General features: G+C 35.3%; 1 protein-coding gene across 1 annotated transcript; it reads left to right on the top strand.

Moving 5' to 3' along the window:
• The first annotated feature begins 233 nt into the window (after positions 1-233).
• On the top strand, positions 234-18,246 carry LOC136820990 (polypyrimidine tract-binding protein 1-like). Its single transcript, XM_067077227.1, has 14 exons — positions 234-357; positions 7,878-7,935; positions 9,283-9,327; positions 9,682-9,906; positions 10,143-10,304; positions 10,881-11,092; positions 11,290-11,411; positions 11,609-11,748; positions 12,226-12,259; positions 12,598-12,690; positions 13,135-13,283; positions 13,496-13,563; positions 16,391-16,532; positions 17,090-18,246. The coding sequence occupies exons 2-14, from the start codon at positions 7,891-7,893 to the stop codon at positions 17,165-17,167; spliced, it is 1,515 nt and encodes a 504-aa protein (XP_066933328.1). The 5' UTR covers positions 234-357; positions 7,878-7,890; the 3' UTR covers positions 17,168-18,246.
• The last annotated feature ends 4,462 nt before the right edge of the window (positions 18,247-22,708 follow it).

Below are 22,708 nucleotides of genomic sequence, written 5' to 3' on the forward strand. Positions count from 1 at the left end.
CACTGCTCGGCTATCCTGTTGTACACATGCATGACGCAATAGTTGGGCGAAGTAGATAACGCTCCGTATCTTTGCAAAAATATCTTCTTTGCTGAAAAAGCCTACATGTGCAATATTAAGGAGGTAATTTTACATATGACAGGATTACTGGAAGTTCTTTTATCTCTCTAGTATGGCACTCAGCTGCTTTAGAAACAAGAACCGCGTGACCGGCACCTTCGACATTTGAGTTTTCACGCTTGCAAGTTCGGTACTTCTGCTCGATCAATTATACTCACCTCCAGCTCTTTCAACTCTTCTTCTCTCTCCTCAGAAGAATTTTCTACTTACTCATCTTTCTGGTACTCTCCCTCCCAGGTATAGTATTCTTATTCTCAAAACTTTTCTGTACTTTTTTCTAACTGTTCTACGACTATGTAATGTTGAGCCACACAATTCTTTACCTTTTCTACTCTTTCATGACATACCCAGCTAACACACAGTTTTTCTTTGCACTTTTCTGTTCTTTTAAAGATGAATTCTTTTTTCTTCTTATCATCCGTGATACAATTGTACATTTTAAGGCTTTTTATCTTGAATATTCTATCAAAGCAACTAGATAAATCTTGCTTTAACTGAACAACTAACAGTCAGGAGTAACCGCCTAGGCAGGCCTAGGAACAAATTTTTGAAATATTCCTATCTAAGATAAAAGTACTTATCTAGGCGTACAATTTATTCTTAGGTTAGAACAATTAAAGTTATCATGCTTTACTGTTACTGAACAGTAGTAAAAATAATCGCATACCCAAATCAATTGCAGAAGGTTGCACAGCCTCATTTTCATTGAAAGTGAAAGTTTGAGCTCAGGAAACAAGCGGAGACACAAGCTACATACATAAAGCCCTTTCTACTACATTGTATTAACATGGTATCGAGGGCCTTAGCAAAACCTAAAATTTCAAATTCAAAATGGCTCAAAAGAGTCCCAAAGTTTTAATCCTTATCTAGGAGTATTTTCAGGTCGGACCATCTTATCATATCTCAACGACCCGCCCATGAAGCTGTCCAAATTTTTGCATACATATCAATTTTGCTTTTCTTAGTTTTATGGGCATAGCTAGAAGATGCGACCAGAAGGCTGCAATGGTTAGTCAGTTTTTTATGCCAAGATAAGTACTTACTCTTGAGTTCTTAATAAACGTACAGTAACAAATAAACATACAGGGTTGAAAATGGAGGCATAAATTCAAATTGAAGGGTCTTTTCAGGTTATGTTAGGGTGTAAATAATGGTTATTCTGCTTTCATTTCATGAATAGATAAAACCTTCATCGTCAAAGCAAGGTATTTAATCTCACAAGCACTTAAAATTGAGGAAAATCTTTGTCAAAATTAATAAATATACACCTGAGAGTATATCTTAGATAGGAGTAATTGTGAAATTCAAAAATTTGTTCCTATCTTAGGCGGTTACTCCTGACTGACTAAAAATATTATGGCCAGTTGGTACAAACAAAAAGAACATAAAATTTTTTAGAAAGCTCGTAAAATAACCTTTTTAAAGGAAACACAGGCAAAAACAAGTCTGTTTACCTACAGAGAGCAAAAAAGAGCGTGCAATCGTTTTGTGAATCACAGGAAAGGTGTATTTACAATACACGTTTTTTTTATAAGGAACCTTAACTTAGCTCCAAGCCTGGAGCTCCTTATTTTTCGACAGAATTTCAGCCTCAAAGTTCCTTATCCAGTTCCTTATTTACTAAGCAGCTAAGATTGGATTTGTTAAGTATGTGACTTATGTATAAGTATAACAATGGACTAAAATGCAAAAAGAGACGTTTATTTAACGTTGTTTCGTCAACATTTTCTTATCTTTGTGTTTAGGCTTTGTAAATGAGTGCAAATTCAAGTTTAACTCTCTGTGACTTGACTTCTTTTGTTATTCTCAGCTTGAGCAGTTCCTTAACAATTCCTAGTTTTTCTGACCATTTTGAGCCTCAAGTTCCTTATAAACGTGTTCCTTATAAAAAAACGTGTATTGAATTTTCAAAGATAACTTTTTTCGAATTGAGTACTGTTTGAGTAGCTTAGGCTAGGGTCATGTGCTGAGTCTGCCTGTTTGGTAGTAAAGGTAGAGAATTGTGTCATTTTAATTAGATCACAAATCAAAGTTCTTGCAAAATATAGAATTCTCTGTGTACTTATTTAGCTTTACACCTCCAATCTCTGACTTCATCAACTGTTTTTTATCTACCTTAAGGGATCTAATTTTCGTGGGAACTAATTTTTGCTTGTTTCGCTGTCTTTTGGCAAAACCGGGAAAATTAGAACCTTTAAATTTCAAATTTGGCCATTTTTCATCCAAAAACTTGAGAAATCCCTAGGAAAATTTAAAAAATGTGTCCAAAATAGGACAACCACAAAAATTAAGTCCCGCAATCTTTCCAATTTTTTTTCAACCGCTAAAGTTAGTTCCCTTAACAAAACTTTAATTCTCATTTCATGCTTTCTATGTAGAATATATTTTGTGAAAGTTCTTCCATTAAATCCATACCTTGAACATGAAATAAGTCGCACTCATACAACCTTTTGTGATAAAAATACACCAAGTTAGATAGCCGCTGTTTCCTCTGCTGAAGTTCCTATATTCCAAATCCATACAATGATTTCTATCAAACTATGCTACATAACATTCAAAAAACTTCAGTTCTTTTAATCAACAGCTACATTTTCAAAAAAATATTCACTCTGTTTCCATCTTTACTCAATTGCATTCGACACTTGCAAACGTGATTTATAAGTTATTCATGAAAAGTGTGAAAGTTGAAATATAAATCCCTACACCATTTGTCTTAATCCAAATAACAGAAGGCAGAACAAAGGCTCTATTTTGAGTAACCTTCAAGCTAAGTGTCTTTAAAATCTAGACACCCTAGCGCGAAAATTAGTTCCCTTAATGTATCTTTCAATGACCCTCTGTTCACAAACTACATTTTTTCTATTAGCAAGTGTCTGCCCCTATTATCAGGCTTGCGTTATGCTTAGCATTATATGGTTGTTAAACAATAAGAGTCATTGTTTAGGTACCAAAATATTGAGCCTACATAAAACGTGTAGGTACCCATCCATAAAAAAGAAAAGCGCCATCAAAATCTTAACACCCCACTTTAGGCGATTTTCGCGAAAGTAATAATGCCGGCGAAATTTTCTTTAAAAAATTGAAAATTTATATAAAACTTGGAAACCGTAATAAATGTAACTTATTCCAACCCCCCCCCCGCTTATCAATTTTTGGGAAAATGTTTTTGAAAGTTCCCTCTCTTTTCCTAATTCAGCTGTATCAGCCTCCTTTTCAAAAATTTTCCTCCCAGGACATTTTTATTCCCCCCCCCCACTTATTACTCTTAGGTGTCAAATAAACGGGAGGGTTGGAAAAATTTTTCGAATCAAATAAATGGGGGGCCTAATTACCGGGGGGTGGAAAACGGCCTTTTAAAAACCCTAAGAAGGGTCAAAATAGACTAAATTTAGGCTTTTTAGAGTAAATCAAGAAACTTTCCTTTTGGGAGCTGGGAATTTTTTCAAAAATTAATAAACGGGGGGGGGGTCCTAATAACGTCCGGGGGGGTTGGAAAAAAATCGAAAAATTAACAAGCGGTGGGGCCCGTTTATTTGTATATGTAATCACATGATAACGAGTGCAATTCGAATATAATTGCACGAGTGATTTTTTTGTTATTAATTTTCCGAGTCCGAAAGGACGAGGAAAATTCAAAACAAAAAAATCACGAGTGCAATTTTCGAATTGTACGAGTTATTATGTGATTACGAGCTAATCGCACAATGGCTTTCACTACTTTTTCCCAGTTAGGAAAATAAATTACAGAAATTACACTGAGAGTTTTATATTTTTCTCTTCTCTTTATGTCTTTCTTTTATTGTTTTTATTGATTTTCTTTCTCACAAAATAAATTTCGAATGCAATTAAAACGTTCGATGCAAAAAAAATGTAAGAAAAAAACATTAAAATCAATTTTGTAAACATTGGCGCGGCATTGAAGAGTGTGATTAACGATTAATTGCTCTCTACAGGATGCAATTAACGATTAATTGCTCTCTTTGAGGGCGTGCCAAATAAGAAAAAATAACCCATCGTGCGATTAGGCACCTAAGAGTAAGTTTTGAGATTTTTTCCAACCCAACACCTAAGGCCTTTCCTGAGTTTATTTCGACTTTTTGAAAATCACTACTATTCCAAAACTCTGTTCTACTTGCATTTAATTTAGAAAGATTCTACTACTTTAAGGGAACTTATTTTGGCGAATTTAGACAAAATTCGCTAAAATTAGTTCCAGCCAAAATTAAAAAAAATTTTTCCCTCGCCAAAATTAAATTTTTTGGTATTGGTAAATAACTTCTTGACTTGACAAAAGAAAGCTTCAAATAAGGCCAAATAGAACAGATTTAGGCTGTCATTCGCCAAAATTAGTTTCCGCCAAAATTTAACAAAATTCATCAATCGTCAAAATAAGTTCTCGCCGAAATTAAAAATTTTCAGGATTTTTGTCCCTCGTAAATACAAAATCAACGAAAAAAGAATTATGTTAAAAGCTCTTCCGGTTCTTGAGATATTTCAATTTAAAAGTTTTCTCAAAAAGAAAAGTATCCCATGGAAACGGAATAGAAACGAGGCCCGGTAGAATAAAATATCTTTTAAGAGAGGTTTGGCCGTAAAAACAAAGGAATAAAAACATCCATAAAAAAGGAGCGGAAAAAGCTTTTGATCTCAAATTTTCAGAATGACTTTGTATCACCAAAAGCTTCAAAAATATCAAGTTCTCGTTTCAAACTGAAGAGGTCGAAAAAATCAATAAACTTGGGAAAGGTGTACCTTATCGGGGAAAATTGACGAAATTTTGGACAAGTCACGAATATTTTCCCCAGCCTTAATGCGTTTGCCAAATACCAGCAAGTGACGAATTTTTCCCCGACGAAAATTTTCCCCGACGAAGTTTTCCCCGATAAGGTATTCAGAAATAAAGTCTGTCCAGATATAATTGGCAGTAGAAACAAGAATACCTGTAACTTTTGATAGTCCGATATAATTGCAAAAAATATTTTTGCTTGTTTTAGAAAATCAAAAGCGCTATATTTGAACGTATTTTTTGTTGAAAAATTCGTGAGTTTTACTTAGCGGTTTAATTTGCGATTGCAAAAATTGAGCTTTTTTTATACTTATGCTACAACGATCATTTTTACACCAGTGGTAGTTCAACCTTAGGTCAAGAAGATTGTTAAATTTCAAGGCAAACGGAAAAGTCGTTCGGAAGATATGGGACCCGAAATACCCCTTGGTAGCACTTTTCTGTGAAATATCAAATCTCCAAGTTTTTAATAAAAACGGTGGTAGTGATGATAAAACAGTTTTTCAATCATATACTATAACACATTTTACGATCTTTTTACGATAATGACCTTATTGCCAAACTGTGCATAGTGTTTTGGGAAGTAGCAAAGTTCTTTAATTACTTAAAAATAACAAAGGCAATATAAGTTCAATGTCCTTATCGTTTCAATAAAATCAATCAAATTGTGTATTCACTTTGTTTCGAAATGATCAATGATACCAATAACACCAATGCAGCAACACTTAACACTTTCCAACTTTTAATTGCACTGTTCAAAAAAGATAACATAACCCCAGAAAAGTGCTACCAAGGGGTATTTCGGGTCCCATATCTTCCGAAGGACTTTTCCGTTTGCCTTGAAATTCAACAAACTTCTTTACCTAAGGTTGAACTACCACTAGTTTAAAAATGAACGTTATAGCATAAAAAGAAAAAAAGCTCAGTTTTTGCAATTGCAAATTTAACCGCTAAAACTCGCGAATTTTTCAACAAAAAATACATTCAAATATAGCGCTTTTGATTCCCTAAAACAAGCAAAAAAAAAATTTGGAATTATATTTCACTGTTAAAAGTTACAGGCATTCTTCTTTCCACTGCCAATTATATCTGGACAGACTTTAGTAGAAATGAAGCCAGAAGTAATGGAGGGAACAAAGTTAAGACGGAAATATCTAAAATAACTAAAAAAAATTCAAACTCGCCGGAAAATTGATAGTCGGAAATATCCCGAGATTTTTTAGGCTGCACACATCCCCTCTGATAAGTTTTGATATAGGGGATGCGAATCAGGCTCACAAAACGCTTCCGAACTTAGCAAAAAATCTGCTAACCAAAAAAAGAGTTAAATGAACTTTGATTGACAGTTTGTCGTCTTTTGTTATCATGAGAGTTTTGTTTGCTAATTCAATTAATTTCGAAAAACAAAAAGAAATAGAGGAGAAAGAGAGATTTCTAGCCATATGTTCTTTTTATTTGAATCTTTATTTGATTTCTATTGACGTCATCAAATAACTCAAACAATACACATCGAGTGTTTTGAAAAATACAAGTCGCCAAAATTCTGCAAAATACATAGCTATTCGGTAATTTTCTCGGAAGCGATATCAGAGCCCGATTCGCATCCCCTATATCAAAACTAATTTGGGGATGCATGCAGCCTAGAGATTTTTTAAATGTGAAAGACTTGGAAAGTTTGCATAGTGTCCTCCTCCCCCCCCCCCTTATAAAGATTTTGCCCCATTTTTTGAGGTGTGGGGAAATGAAAATTTGAAATCTGATGGGGGGAAATAACGAGGAGGGAACCCTAAAACGTAAGTTTTGGAAATTTTGATTGGGGAACTTCACTGATCTCAAGGCAATCTCGTAGAGGACCTGTCTAAGCAATAAAATCAGCAAACCTTACTTGAACCAAACCAATTTTTCAATAAAACTTCATTTTCAAGCTTTCCAAAACTTTAAACTTGATTTAAGGCATTTTTATGTTAACCATATGGGGGAACCGCAAAATCGTCAAATAACTGGGGGAAAGCAAAAAAGAGGAGGATTGAGGATTCTCGTTGCCGTTTTTGTTCAACTCGAAATTATTAATTATAATTATAAAATGACGTCATCGGCAATAAAGAAAATAGCGAAAGTTTATGGCTCACGAAAAATTCTTTAAAATTTTTATGAAACTTTCCACTTTGCAATTTTTTTTTTACTGAAGTATATACCCTTATAAATTGAGGTTTACTTTAATAGGATAGGATAAATTATCGCATCAAAGTAACCGAAGCCGTAATAATAAAATACCAAAGGTTGCAAGCTAATTAAGTCTTCCCTTCAAAATCCAGTTTGTATTTTCGTTAGGAAAGTTTCGACTCAGCAAAGAAAGGGAGGTAATCATACATCTCTAAGCAATCATATTTCGAAATGATTTCAATTTGTCAGAGATTACCATAGCAAATCAAAGAAAATAGTTTGATTTAGCGCCCCACACAATAGCTTTTTGCCAAGCGAAGATTAATTTGGCTTAATCGGCGCCACATGTTCATTAATATATTTTCAAAGTTGTCGACAATAACGAAATCCCAATTCGATCTTTTCCGTGTTTTGTAGTTTCTTTGTATTTATTTTCTCGCTCATAATAGGAAACATCTTTTATAACGTGAGTAATAAAAGATTCAATTTAAATAGACATATAATCCTATAAAAACATCTTGTCTAAGACTTTCAATAGGAATAATAAGCTTTTTGTGACATGAAAACAATAGGGAAAAAATTGTTGCGTGATAACAGACAACTTCGCGGTTTGTTTACTAAGCATGAAAGCCAACTCGGGGCGAACTTATCTTTCTATTCTACGGGGCGCTGTCCACTTTACGCTCCCTGGCTTTAATTCTAATAGCAGTTGGAGACCACTGCTAAACTCTTGTTGCTTTTCCTATCTTGTCTGGTCTGGTTTGGTTTTCTTCTGCTTTTCCTACAATCATGGCTCATCTTTCTTTAGGGTTGTCCCTACTATGAGTTATTCTCCTGTTGCAAATCAAAATTTGATTGGAAAAAAGGTACGTTACTTTTCATGTTTTTTTTTTCTATCGTGCTAAATATTTACAATGTATGTGAAAACACGTGTGTGTATTTTTTTGTTGTAAAATTGATTTTGTTTTGATTTTTTTTCTCTTGTTTGCATCTTCAAGATGTTATGAAAAAAGTGTTAGATGTCTGTCTCTAGTCTGTGTTTGGAGTAAAAGCCTCCTAAAATAGGAGTTCAGTATGAAAAAAAAATGAAAACTACATTTGAAACCTTTTGTATTTTATTTACTTGAAAATCAATCAGAGTATAACATTTCATTGGCAAGTAATTTTCAAAGTATATCATCTTTCCTATATTCACTTTAAGACTGACAGCTGCACAAACTGCTTCTTTGAGAAAACGAGCCCATCCCACTTTTTGCTTTACGTTTTTGAGCTACCATTTTTTTTGTTTTGTTTACAAAATCTCTTGTTTCATAGAAAGCTTTCACAGCATGAGATGTACATAAGAAGGTTCTCTATTACAAATTCCATTAATATAATTTCTATAAAACTAAACTTTGTTTTGATATGTTAAGGCTGCAGCCTTGAGTAAATTTTGCATTACATCAAAATAATTTCAATTTTTGTTGTGAACTATGGATTTGTAATTAACTTAATAAACAAACAAGTTTATCACTAAACTGAAACATGTTTGTGTGTTTTGAATTGAAAAAAAATTGAACATAATACAAACAGTAAACACACTGTCTGAATATTTTGCTCTCTTCAGGTTTAGTCTGCAACACACATTCACCTAAATAACACTTTCGGGAGAAACTTGGTTTCAGAAATGGTTTTATTTAAAAAGAACTTATAGCTTTTCATGTTTTTCAAAGAAGAATATGGTTCAAATCAAAACAGTAATTATTTTTAGTTTTGTCAAGTTTTGTAAAATTCATTTTGATCACCTAAAGAATTTTTGCAAACACTTTTAAGATTAAAGAAAAAAAGCTTAATTTGATTTAGTATTTAACTAGAATGTCTACTCCTGCACAGAGACTCGATTTCTTTGGAGCCTCTTCTTATAAAAATTCACTTCATCCTGACAGTGGAGAGTGTCTATGCATTTATCAGCTAATAAGGTCATTAAAAGCTTAAAAGCTTTTCTTTTCAACCTGAATTGATACTAATTCAGATTGTTTTTGTTAAATAGCTCTCTCGATAAATTTTGAGTTCATATTTTATTGTGGTCATTTTTATAAATCTCTGAAGTTGATAAGAATTTTATTGTTTAGAGCTTAAAAGTTGAAAACAATTGACAGTGGTATTTAATTCCATAGTGATCAACTCACGTTAAAGATTCTTGACCTGATTATATTTTATTATTTCTTATTCAGCGTACACACTCTGATTACAATTCTGACACAATGGAGAACAAACGAGTGAGTCACAATTTTTTTTTTCAATTTTAATTAGATACCTTTTCTTTTATTACTCCTGATAGATTATGAGAATCATCATTTCAGACTATTTCTTTATTGTTGTTCACTGTTGCATTAGACACGAGGAGACCTGAGATGTTTTTATAATCTGGCTCATAAGGTTTATGCAGTGAATATAATTTTAGTTTCAAATTTAAGTTTTAAGATTTGTATAAATATTAAAGTCTACTATGTATAAAGAATTTTCTAAATTACCATGACATCATACAATCTACATCTACATTTTTTCAGTATAGTTAAACTATGTTTTTCTATGTTTTAATCTTTTAAAGAATTTTTTTTCTACATTATCAGATCAAAAACGAGGCAGCACTTTCAAAAGTCCTTCACATCCGTCAAATTGCCCACGATGCTACGGAAAGCGACCTTCGTGTATTAGGAACACCTTTTGGGACTGTCAAAAACGTTCTTCATATGCGATCTAAAAATCAAGCCTTTCTTGAAATGGACTCTATCGACAGTGCCAAAACACTTATAAATTATTATCAATACACAACTCCTACTATTCGTAATATGCCTGTAAGTTTTTGCCTACCCTTTAGCTTTCACTCCAACAAAATGCTGGACTTCATTCACAAGACTTCTAATGATGGAATAAATTTGTTCTTAACTCCAGTTTGGTTTAAAATTTTGAAACAGATGTCATGACTTATTTTCACAAACAGAATTTAATCCAAACAAAATCTACTTGTTGTCAGGAAGACTTTTATTCAGGTCGATTCAAAAAGTGTTTTATTTTTTCCCTTTGTTTTTAGGTCTTCATTCAATTCTCTCAACATCAAGAACTTCGTACAAATCAGCAACAACCAAAAGAAGAATCTGCCAACGGTGTAGACTCATATGAAGCCAATGGCTGTGTTCTCAAAGTCATTGTCACTAATATTATGTATCCAGTCAATATTGATGTCCTGAAAGAGGTAAGTTTCCTTGTTATGTATTTTATTGCTAAATATTAACTTGTGTGCTGCAAAGTTTTGGAATTTGCAATTCTTATTTAATAATTCTTTTTGTAGTAGTTTGTAGCTGACACCCACTTTCTGTTGAAGCTCTTTAATATTTATTATGTTTTTGCAGATTTTTAATGAAAGTTTTTGTTTACAGTAAATAATAGGAACCGCCAAAATTAGTTACTGTGATAATCAGTCCCCTTAATGTATACCAGGAACTTTCTAATTTACCTCAACTAACTGCATTTTATTGGTTATCAGCGATCAAATTAGTGTATCACATTTTGCAATTTGCCATGCTTTTTTGGATAACTTTCAAGCTAAAAATTTAAAATTGATCCATTACAAGCTGCAAAAACTATTTTTGCCAAAAAATACAATGTATTTTCTAACCCTTATTTCAATACATTATCTATTCAGGTTATCCTACCTTATGTATTCCTATTTTATCTCCAGTGTTGTCTATTATGTGTCATAAGTTAGTTTGTGAGTAAGTTTGTAAGTTCATAAGTTTATTTTGCTTATTTGTTTTTTTTTTGATTTCAGGTATTTCAACGTTGTGGAGAACTACAAAAGATGGTTACTTTTATTCGCAATGATCAATTCCATGCACTTATTCAATATGCAAACCCTAAAGAGGCTTCTGCTGCAAAAACTTTATTTGATAGACAAAATATTTATAATGGTTGCAATACTCTTCATGTGGAATTTTCAAAAATGACAGAACTTACAGTAAAATATAACAACGAGAAAATGAGGTAATATTGCATTTTTCTTTATCAATGTAAATCTGATTTCTTCTGTTTAGGGTTGGATAAAGATGTCTTTAAAATTTGTCTAATTCAGAGACAAAAAGGATGGTATTAAGTTACTACTATTAGAAAGATTAGGATTAGGGTTGAGGTTTCTAGTTTTTCAAACTCACTAATTCACCATTTGTTTTTGCATGGTTTAGAGATTTTACAAAACCAGACGTAGCAATTGCACAAATGGGAGCTATGCAACCACAAATGAACCCTGGAATGCTGCCTGTCCCAGCATCTTTTCCTCCACAAATGTTTCAACAGAACCTTGGCTGTAAGGATAATCTTTGTTGTACCCCACGCTTAAATCACACAAATTTCAGACCTGTTGTAACATTTCTAATTTCATACATGATAACGATACTCTCTTTCCATTCTGATTTTATATAGACTACACTTTGCTTGATTTTTTATCAAAAAATCTATTCGATCTACTTGAAAGGAGAGACTGAATCCTTATTTTTGTTTCAGTTACTGGGAATTTCCCACATCACATGATGGGCAATCTAAGTCCCAATTCACAAATCTCGTATCAGCCACACATGGTCAGTCATAATATGGGAAATCAAAGGCAAGGCTCTGTTCTTCTTGTTAGTCATCTAAATGAAGAAGTAAGTCATTTTCTCATTGTATAGTGAGTAAAGCTGAAAATTTTTATCTAAGCAAGCAGAAGCAAGGCTCGAATTAACAATTTCAAGTGGGTCTGAAAAAATGTCCGATCAGGGTTGCTTTAGCTTGAGAATTATGATTTTTTGGGTCCGGGTCTGGTCCAATTGGGATTTTTCAATATCCGACTGTTATTTCGAGCCCTGCTAAGATGATAAAATATGATGCATCTATTGAGACACTAACTTTGGCTTTGCAAAATATTTGGCAGATCAGTAGGGTTGGAAATTTTTTCAACATTATTGTACACATTTGAAACAGCGTAGTTTTAATTTGAGTAGCTGTGTGAATAAATGAATAACAGGACATGAGCTACACAATATCCTATAGTAGTGCATTTCCTCTAAACAACTTTCTTTGTATTATTATGTAAATTCAACTATCTAGCAAATGTCTTAACCTCCCTGCTACTTATTTTCTAGAAAATCAATTGTGATGACCTCTTTATCCTTTTCGGTAAGTCATATTTGACCGCCCCAGCTTGAATTGGCATCTCAATATCTCAAAGTTTTCTTAATGGCCCCAAAGCCTCCCGAGTCATTTAAATTCTCTTTGCAGTATCAGTCAAATACTCTTTTATCTCTCTGGTAGTGTCCTTTTATTTGTCATAACTTGCTTGGTAGTATTCTTTTGTTTTTTAAAGTGTTTTATTTGTGTGCAAATATCTTTTTGGTTGAGTAGTAGTGTTTGTAATCTGTCAGGGCACTAAATTAGTTTCATGGCCTGACATAAGCTCCAGAATATTTTTGAAATTTCATACTTCAAATTTTAATTTTATTTGTTTTTAATTTCAGGTCACTATGGTGATGTTCTTCGCGTCAAAATCTTATTTAACAAAAAAAATACTGCTCTTATACAATTCACTGATGCTTCTCAATCAACTACTGGTAAGAATTCTCATATTGTCACTGCAAGAAAAAGTAAAAAATTACGCCATTAATCTTAATGTCTTTTTCTTTACTATTGATCCATTTTCAATCAATTGCCTTTTTTTATCTTTTCGAAAGCTGTACCAAGCATAAAAATCCCAGATCAAGTTATGTCTATTTTGTTATAAACAAGCTCCATTTTCCAAAATACTGCAAAGATAAACTATTCATATACCTTATAAGGGAACTAATTTTCGTGGAACTTATTTTCGCGGTGCAAGGGTACTAAATCAGGGCATTTTACGGAACTAATGTTAATGGTTGACACCTAATTTTTTTCCAATTGTATTTCACTGAACTAATTTTGGCGGTAGACACCCAAAACACGAAAATTAGTTCCCTTAAGATACCTTTTTCAACCTTTTTCCAATAACCTACTGTAACCAATTATTCTTGTTTCAGCTTTACAAAATTTAAATAATGTTACATTGTATGAACAAGAAATGCGTGTATCGCGCTCAAAGCATGACAATGTTAACATGCCAAAAGCTGAAGATGAAGGCAAGGAGCTCACTAAAGAATATGTCAATTCTCCTCTTCACAGATTCAAGGTGAGACATTTTGCCTGTGCTTTGTTCATCATTTTGAGGCTTCAAAGGCTGCTGTATCGAAAAAATGCTTCTCTGTTTTGAAGTCATGCGATAACTATTACACATTGCATATTACTGGTTTAACATATCTTTAGTGGTTACCCACAAGAAAACCCAAAAAAGTAAAATTGTCTTTCTCTGTATAATATCTTCCTATTGTTTTACTTTTTCAGAAACCTGGATCAAAAAATTTCAAGAATATTTTCCCACCAATCTGTACACTTCACTTATCAAACATCCCGTAAGTTTCAAAAATCTCACTGGTGCTATTCATTCAAACCAACAAATTATTGTTGAAATTGTTTGACATATATATCCATACCAGGTGGATAGTAATGGTTGTCTTAAACTTTGCCATTCTCAAATTAAGTACTGTTTTCTACCATAAACAATAGGAAAATAGAATTTAATAATTCTGGTTCAAGCTACCTTAAGGGAAGAAGATCTGGCGGATTTGGTCAAAATTTGCCAAATTAAGTGTCCGTTAAATTTAATTTCTCTCCATCTGCCAATTTTAGATTATTGTATCATTCTCCAAACGTCTGCTATTTCAGGCCTTAAACAGGTCTTTTTTTCTTATTTGATTTTTTTTTTTTTTTTTCGATTTATTTTTTTTTTTTTTTTCGTTCAAGCATTTTCGGAACGTAATATACTAGAGAAATTAAATACAAGTCGGTATTGAAAAATATAAAATATACTATATACCGGAGCCTGTCCCGGCATGGATCTTTTGGATTTAAATAAAATTCTACTAGAATTATGGATTATGTATAAGAAAGGAAAAAAAAACAACTTAAACTTCATCTTGAGGGAGTCGTACTCTACCTCTCGATCCACGGATGCATCTCACTGTAGATCTAACGAGCGAGAAGCATATGATAGTTCTAATGCTGTTAGTAACTTTTGAGAAAGTTTCATGTCTTTTGTCTGCTATCATTTCAGCTAGACGCTTGTAAAATAACGTACATTCACGTCCCATCGCCCCATTTGCCGCAAAAACAAGCGGAGAAAAAGTCCCATTTTCGGCTTAAAATACGTTCACCATATGTCTCTTCTTTTCGCGTTCATTGGATGATAAGCAGTTCTCAATTTTTTGAATTGGTGTACCTTCGAAAACGGGTTGAAAACCCTCACATCAAAAAATGCTCTTTGGCCAGCAGTCCAAAAACTGAGAGCGCTTATATCCAGTCTCGCCTCGCGTGAGACATTTGCATGTCTTGGTAGACTTCGTTATTAAGTTCGTTTAATAGGGGTTCAGTTCTTACAAACGCACACTTCTCTTAGCAATTTGGACGTAATGTCTCTAATTTCATTGTGTCTCAAAGACACGAATCCTCCCTTCTTGCACGAGAGCGCGTGTGCTAGATCGAACGATGATCCACACGCGCAAGTTGATGGTAGTCGGTCGAGAGGCCAGTTGTATCGAATTCTGATGGCATCCCCAAAACTCTTGCTTGGTCAGCTCGAAACCTTGTTCATTCAAAGGGATGGATGTCAGCCAGTTTGAAACACCTTTTTGATTGAGCGTCTCCATCGTTGTTTGGTGTTGATGTCGGCTGTCTCCAAGAAAGCTCGTAGCTTTTCCTGGTGACGTTGCTGCCGTCGTTGTGAGACGAGACTTGGATTTCGCTTCGGTGTGCACCGTCATTTGTTTGAAGGATTTGATTCTGCAGTGCCACGGTTGCACTCATCGAGTCTCTGTGATCGTGGCTCGATTCTTCGGCGTAGATTTTCAGTCCCATTCCGCCGAGACGTGGAGGTAAGGAAAGCATTATTCTTTCCTGGTCGTTGATGATGCGTCCACCAGTTAGTGATGGAATCAGTCGGTGCCGCACAGCTTCGTCGACTCTTTTCAGCTCGTCATTGATCGTTGGGATGGTGCGTAGGAAGTACGTCAGCTTATGTTGGTAGCTGCTGACGTAGGCTGAGTAGGCTGCTTGTGGATAAGTTGCTGCGATTTCAGCAAGAAGATTAATCTCCTGGGTCCAATCGTCGATCTTTTGGTTGATGTACTGACTTTTGTTTTCATCTGTACCAATCACCGCCCCGAGGTGCCGTTCACCATCGGATGTTATTTTGATATCGGTACCAGCAAACTTTTCCTGTGCTTGTTCGAGTTGGTCGGGTTTAACAATCAGCCAAGATTTTGTTGGTTGTGGATAATAACCGTAGGATGGACCGATCTCGAGGAGATGATCCCACCATTTCTTCAGTGCGTCCAAGGACCCAGCTGCTGTGATATCGTCGGCGAAGGCGACCATTCGGTTGTGGTTGTTGCCTATACCAATGAGGAGGATGTTAAGCATCGGTGTAACACCCAGAGCGTAGATAGCCATACCGAGTGGATCTCCTTGAGTGGTTCCTTCTTGGGATTTGATTTCTAGACCTCCAACGACGAAAAGTCTAGCTGGGCTGGAGTAGCAGTTCGTAACATATGTTGCGATTTCGGGACAGATATACTTGATATTGTGGATCAGGGCTTCTCGATTGATGTTGTTGAAGGCGTTGGCTGCGTCGACAAGGATGACAGCGTCCGTTCTTTCGTTGGTATACATCCGTCTCATGGCGTGGATTGCACCCTCGCTCCCAGAACTTCGTCCGCACATTTGCGCGTCAGATGAACCACGTACAACGTCTTCAGAGAATGCGGCCATCACAACTTTCCCCATGATTCGTCGGAGGACTTCTCCAACACCTATCGGTCTAAGTCCAGGGTTCTTGTTGAGAGGTACAAGACGTGAAGCAAAAAGTGGTGCTAATTCTTATTTGATAGCGTTTTTGGCCAAATATCTTTCCGCAAAATTAAATTCTGTCTGAAAAAACCTTTTCGACTATCCGTCAAATTAAATTCCCACCAAATTAAATTTCCGCCAAAATTCCTTCCCTTAAGGTACTTTGTTTCAATGGTTGAAATTCTGCTCTGTGTTTTCTACATTAATATGTAGCAAGTTCGTTCCTGAACATGGGAAAATTGTGAAGTTAAAAAAAATTATTTTTGTTTTACTTCTGTTTTTTACTTGGCACGCTGTATAATAATGAAATGAAATAATTTTCTTTCTTATTTCTAGTGAATCTGTCTCAGAAGAAGAGATCAAGGAGATGTTCACAGAATATGGTGGCACCATCAATAACTTCAGATTCTTCCCTAAAGATCGAAGAATGGCTCTGATTCAACTTAGCACTATCGAAGAAGCACTCGTTTGCTTAATTGTAAGTGTTTTAGTAAGAGATCTCAAATGACCCGCTTACAGTCACTGACCTTTGTATATCACTGGACAAAATCTCTCAATCCTTGCCAAGCAAAATCTTTGATCTGAGTTTTTTTAATGTGGTAACCTAATGGTACCACTACTTCGCCGTCCACAATCCCGACCGAAAGTGACTGTACCACCCCTAGCGATTCATTCCCATTAACTACATGTGGTCTAAAAGAACGACAAATTACACATGCGTGTTACAATGCAGGATCCTTTAGAGGAACAGACTGAATAGTATACTTTTCCTCGAATACTTTTGATGATGTAGCGCCGTTAAACGTTAATTTTTAATATTGAATGGCTTCTTTGCGGGTACCACTCCAATCGAAGATGGCTTTGTCCAGGGATATATAAAGATCAGTGATTAAAGTTGAACCTTACAAGATCAAAGATCAGATGTTTCTCATGTAAGATTCCGCCTTATACTAAGTTTCGTCATTCGCTCCTTTTATTTATTATTCTCTAAATGTATTTGGTTACTTTATACTGACTTTGTGTTTTTCTTTTTAGAAACTTCACAATAAGAAACTGAACGAATCAAGTCACCTTCGAGTTTCTTTTGCTAAAGATGAGATGTCACAACAGTGAGCGCCTTACAGTTGTAAATAGCGAATGAATTGAAAACGCTCAAACACCCATGAATCACCGCCTTCCAGCCCGTTAAACGCCCTGCAAAAATGGGAAAGCCACCCTGGCGTATTATTTGGTTAGAATCAAGTGTTCGATGAGTTTCAAGTTTCAGTGTTGAGGCTTTTAAACACAGACACAGATAAATATGCTACAAAAGTTATTTATTTAACAGTGGATCCACAATAATCCTCAAACTGAAATTGGTCGCTGCGCCGAGACCTGTAGAAAAGATATACCTTTTTGTTGTTCAATCAACAGTTTAGAATGTTTTAATAAAGAGAGAGAGAGACGGTCGAGACGAAGGTTATTTTCGTTCACTCACTCATACACTCATCTTTTTTGTATCTTTTTAGAGATACTTATAACGAATGATATTAAAATAATGATAGTCAAATTTTAAAAGATATTTTTTAGTTATTTTTTTAAAAATAATATTTTAACTCTTCTTAATTTCGTTTTAACCAAGTCTCCCTTCTTCTAACCTTGTTGCATTTTTTATATTTTGCTCTTAAATACGTGATAATTTTCGCCTTTCTTTCACGATTTCTTTTCAGGCGATTTTATTTCGATGAAAAACTTTTCTCTTCTTTCCTTGTAGTTTTATTTTTACAAGAATTAGTTTTATCAATTTATCTTCTTGTTTCAATGCTGGTCTAGCACTTGTCGTTTAAAGGGAAATAGGAAATTTACTTTCTTCTTTTATGGATTTAAAATTTTTAAAAGACTCTTAGTTCTTAAAATCTTTTTCAAAAAAGAGTTCAATTTTTTTGGGTTTCCTTTTCATAATATTTTTTGTTGATTTCGTTACTTTTGTTTAATTAATCAGTTTTATTAATCTAATCCATTCATGTTACATCATCTTATTATTCCCAATAACATTTCATTCTCAAAATGGTTATTATAGTATTTTTTTTGTTTTTTTTTTTTGTTGGTTTTTTATTTATTTTAGAAGGAAACTTAATGAAATAAAGAAACACTCCGCAGTAACAAAATATTGAAAAAGAAAAAAATGACAAACAAATAAAAAACTTCATAAATTTTTTTCTATGTCATTCCTTTTCCTCTTATAACCTGTAATTTGATTTACTGGGACAAGCAGGAGTTTTTACAAGCTCTTATTTGATTTGGTTGGTCGTTAAGATGTAATAAAAGAATCTCATTACTTTTTCTAAAGAACGCGTCATCTCTATCACTTTAAACCGATTTACTGTACTTACCTTACCTTACCGGGTCGAGCGAGCTCGGCATCTGATGACTTGATCTTTCCACCGTGTTCGATCTCTCATGACCACCGGGAGGTTTTCTTTCAAGCAGCCTAGATCTTCACAGAGTTGGTCAAGATACGTCTTTGCTGGTCTACCGCGTGTTTTGAAACCGTAATTTGGTTGCCAAAGGACAAGATCGCTAGCCAGCTCATCTTTGCTCCTAAAACAATGTCCAGCAAACCTGAGACGTCTGTCCTTCAATGTTTGGCTTATTGGTGGAAGATCTCCGTAGAGTAATCTCTTTGTTGGATGTCCTCTCCACGAAATATTCAGAACTGCCCGAAGCATTCTTGTGTATGCGCCATCCAGCATTTTCTCTAGGGTTTTAGTTAGGGTCCACGAGGTAGCTCCATATAGAACTGACTCGACTGTAGCTCTGAAGAAATTCCTTTTTAATTTTGCTGATAGGTTAGATTTCCATATTTTGTCCGCTTTGTTGAGGGCTGACCAGGCTTTTGCTACCTTAACGCTTAAGTGAATAAAATTTTGCGATTGGCCAAAATACGATTTTTGGCGGGGATTTAATTTGGCAATAGATAAATTTCGTAAAATTTGGCGAGGATTTAATTTGGAGAATTGGAAATTTTGTCAGACTGAAATGGGTGAAAATTACTCAAAAATATACTAAAAAGTTGTGATTTTTCACGTAATTCTCTTTTTGTTAAATTTGGCGAAGATTTAATTTGGCGAATTGCCGAATTTGGAAATTATGGCGAGGATTTAATTTAAATTTAATCCCTCGCCAAAATTTATCCACTTAAGGTAGTCTAATTTCCATATCTTGTTTCGTAGAGGAAATTTTACTGCCAAGGTAGGTAAATTCTTGAACAGCTTGGGTGTTTTGGTTTGTTCGGGATTTTATTGAACCTGAATGAGCTTGTTTGAAAACCATGAACTCTGTCTTTTTTGCATTGTCACAGAGACCTATTTTGATGGACGCTTCTTCAATACGATGTAGGAGGACAGTTGCATCATTGAGAAGATCAGAGGTGATGCATAGATCATCGGCATAATCGGCATCAGTAATCATATCGAGGGGATATCTACGGCTTGTCTGTTGTTTTAGAGTAAAGCCAAGATTCGTATTATCTTCGGTTGCTTTCCTCATTATATAATCAAGGCAAATTACAAAGAGGTATGGTGCGAGCGTGTCACCGTCTGGAGATCTGACCATGGATTTTGTATTCTCATAGAGCATCATTATTGCTGAAACTGTTTCTTCAGGTAAGCCATATGAGAGTAAGATCTGTTTCATTTTGGTTCTATTTATGGAATCGAATGCTTTGGAAAAATCGATAAATAGAAGGACAAGTTGGAGATTCTTTTCTTTTGCTCCTTCGATTAATCTACGAATGGTCAGGATCTGGCCGTTAGTTGATCTGTTTTGTCGGAAGCCATTTTGGTTTTTTCGCAATAATGGATCAATGTGTGGTCGAAGCCTATTCATGGTATTGTAAATTTTAGCTGCTATTGATGTGAGGGTGATTCCTCGATAGTTGGACGCAACACCAAGGTCTCCTTTTTTGGGAAAAGGAAGAATACACCCTTCTCTCCATTTGTCAATTGGCTGGCCTTGATAGACAGAGTTACAAAGTGATAACAGGATATCATTGAAGTTTCTTAGCTTCCAGATTTATTCAGCGGGTATGTTGTCTAAGCCACATGCTTTCTTGTCTTTTATACTTTTTAAAACAATGTCCAATTCTTCAATGGTGAAATCACCTTTAATTATTGGTAATTCGTGTGAGATAATGTTTATGGTAGATTCGTCAGTGTCTGTTGTCCCACCTAGAAGTGTCTGAAAGTGAGTTTTCCATAATTTTAGCCTTTCTTCGTCATTTAGGGCTTTAAGTTTGGAGTTATTGGATGATTTTCGGCCTGTTATCTCATTGATTATTTTCCAGGCTTCAGAAGATTGTTGGTTAATGGATTTTGATGCAATGTCATCAATTTTCTGGTTTAGATAATTTGCTTGTTCCGATTTGTATGTATTTTCAAGGTCAATCCTTGCAGTAGGTATTTATCGATGTTGGTCTGGGAAAGGTTTGAGTTTTTTACTCCTGAGCATTTGCGGAGCTTATCTCTTTTTAGAGATATGTCGTTTGTGTCCCAGGGTATGTGCCTTTTGGCTTTCTTTTTTATTGGTATGCTATTATGTGCTGCTTCTTCACAGGCAATGACAAAGTTGTTGAAGGTTTGGTTTGGTGAATTGGTTTCATTTGTGTCTTGTAGGGCATCGGATCTGTTTCTTAAGGATATTGTAAAGCGATTGGATATATCTTGGTCATTTTTGAGAGAAGACCAAACAAACGAGATTTTTTGGATTTACTTTTATTAGTTCTAAGTGTCAGTTTGATATGAGCAGAAACAATTCGATGATCTGTTCTGACTCCTTGAAATGAATTGAAAGCTCAGCAGTCTTTTTCACTATTTCGCCATTTAGTGTTGATCAGAAGATAATCGAGTTGAGCCTTTGTTCCGTTTGGTGCAGTGAATGTCCATCTTTGACCAACACGTTTCTGAAAGGATGTGTTAAGAGCTAAGAGGGGCCTAAGAGGTTTTGTTCCTTGATGAAATGATTCGTTGTATGGTGATAGGCAGAATGATATCCGTCTTCTTGTCCGAGGTGAACGTTAAAGTCACCACCTAAATAAGCAGCAGGTTATGTTTAGGGACTTGTCGAGTGACGGAGGTAAGTTCAGTATAGAAGTTTTCGACAGCGGTTTCATCTTCAACGTTAGTTGGACTGTAGCAGTTAATTATGGTCGTTTGTGGGTTTCCGTGAAAGGTAGCTATCATAATCTAAATTGATTTTAGAGATTTGTAAGCTAAGGGGCTTAAAAGTAATCCAATGCCACCAGTGAAGGCATTGACGCTGTTTTTCCAGGCTGAAGATGTGATAAGTTTCCATTGTTTTCCTAGGTCGTGCTCTTTAATCGGACTTTCTTCATGTAGGTAACGATGTTCTTGAATAAAAATAATCTCTTGTTTTAGCTGTTCAGCAGACGCGACGAGTTCATAGATTTGGGTATCCCGCAGAGTGCGAGTATTGAAGGTAGAGAGCCATACAGATTTCTTGCATTTGATAAGTCTATCATTTGGGACAGTTTGTGTCGCAGGATCTACGTCCTCAGTAGCACATTTTTCGACTGTAAGCTGAGGTGCATTGACAGGACGCGCTCCTTATGCTTTTCCGCGCGACGAGCGTCGGGGTAAGTTTGTAATCATCATAATGCTTTCATGACTAGATATAACTTGCGGGCGTCAGTCCTACAAGAGAGAGCAGTGCCCCGTTTTGGAGCGGGTATGCTTCGCCAAATTGTATGGAGAGGTTTCTATGTCAAATTGCCTCACCACAGGTTTGCAAACCAAAATCAAACTTTGATATTGCCTTGGTTACCATCCGACATCCTGCATTCCAATGTCTTCACCGCTAAATGTCGATAGACCAGTGTCGGTATCAGCATCTGTAGGGACACACTCATCCTGCGGTGGGAGAGCAGAGGGGTTGTTTTGTCGAGGTTTTCCTTCCTCTAGATCGGCTGTGTTCTGTTCCAAACAGGGGTACATCGTGAAGGATGTGGCTCCTACCACACACACAGCAGTCTGAGAGAGTGAGAGGCTATGTGGTAACGCGTCAACCTTCCCTGCTTACTTTCCCTCACCGAAACACCACCCCTGGCTCCCGAAGTACAGGTTGAACTGGTGAGCGATGAGGTTTTCGGCCCACCCCCCCTGATTTACTGTTACTTTGAGCAAACGAACTCCCTGGGTGTTTTTGGTTTTGAGGATGGGCGTTTGGTCCTTTGGTATTTATTAATATAAGCCAAGGTCACTTTAATAAAAGTTAATGCCAAATGAGCCTTCTGATGCATTTGACTAAGCAGAAAGCCCAAATGAGCGTTAACTGGCACCAAGATGCAGAAATTTTCATCCGACACGCTGCAGGTCGGAAAAATTTTTAACATATGGAAGGTTTAGATTGCGGAATTTTGCAAGACCTTTTGACTCGGCGGAATTTTCTTTAAAATTGTTCTAATAACTCAAAATCATCACTTCATAGTGTCCAAAATATTTGCACGTGCTTTCTTTGGTAACTTACATTTTGATTGTTTGTGGTAATTTGTGATGTTACCTTAAATGTACGTATATGTACGTTTATTAATTTCAACAAACATTTTCCTCAATTTCAAGTGCGAACTTGTGTTTCTGAGGCTAAATATCCTTCTTTGAA

The sequence above is a fragment of the Clytia hemisphaerica genome, unplaced genomic scaffold (genome assembly GCF_902728285.1).
Source record: "Clytia hemisphaerica strain Z4C2 unplaced genomic scaffold, Clytia hemisphaerica genome assembly, whole genome shotgun sequence".
Lineage (NCBI taxonomy): Eukaryota > Metazoa > Cnidaria > Hydrozoa > Leptothecata > Clytiidae > Clytia > Clytia hemisphaerica.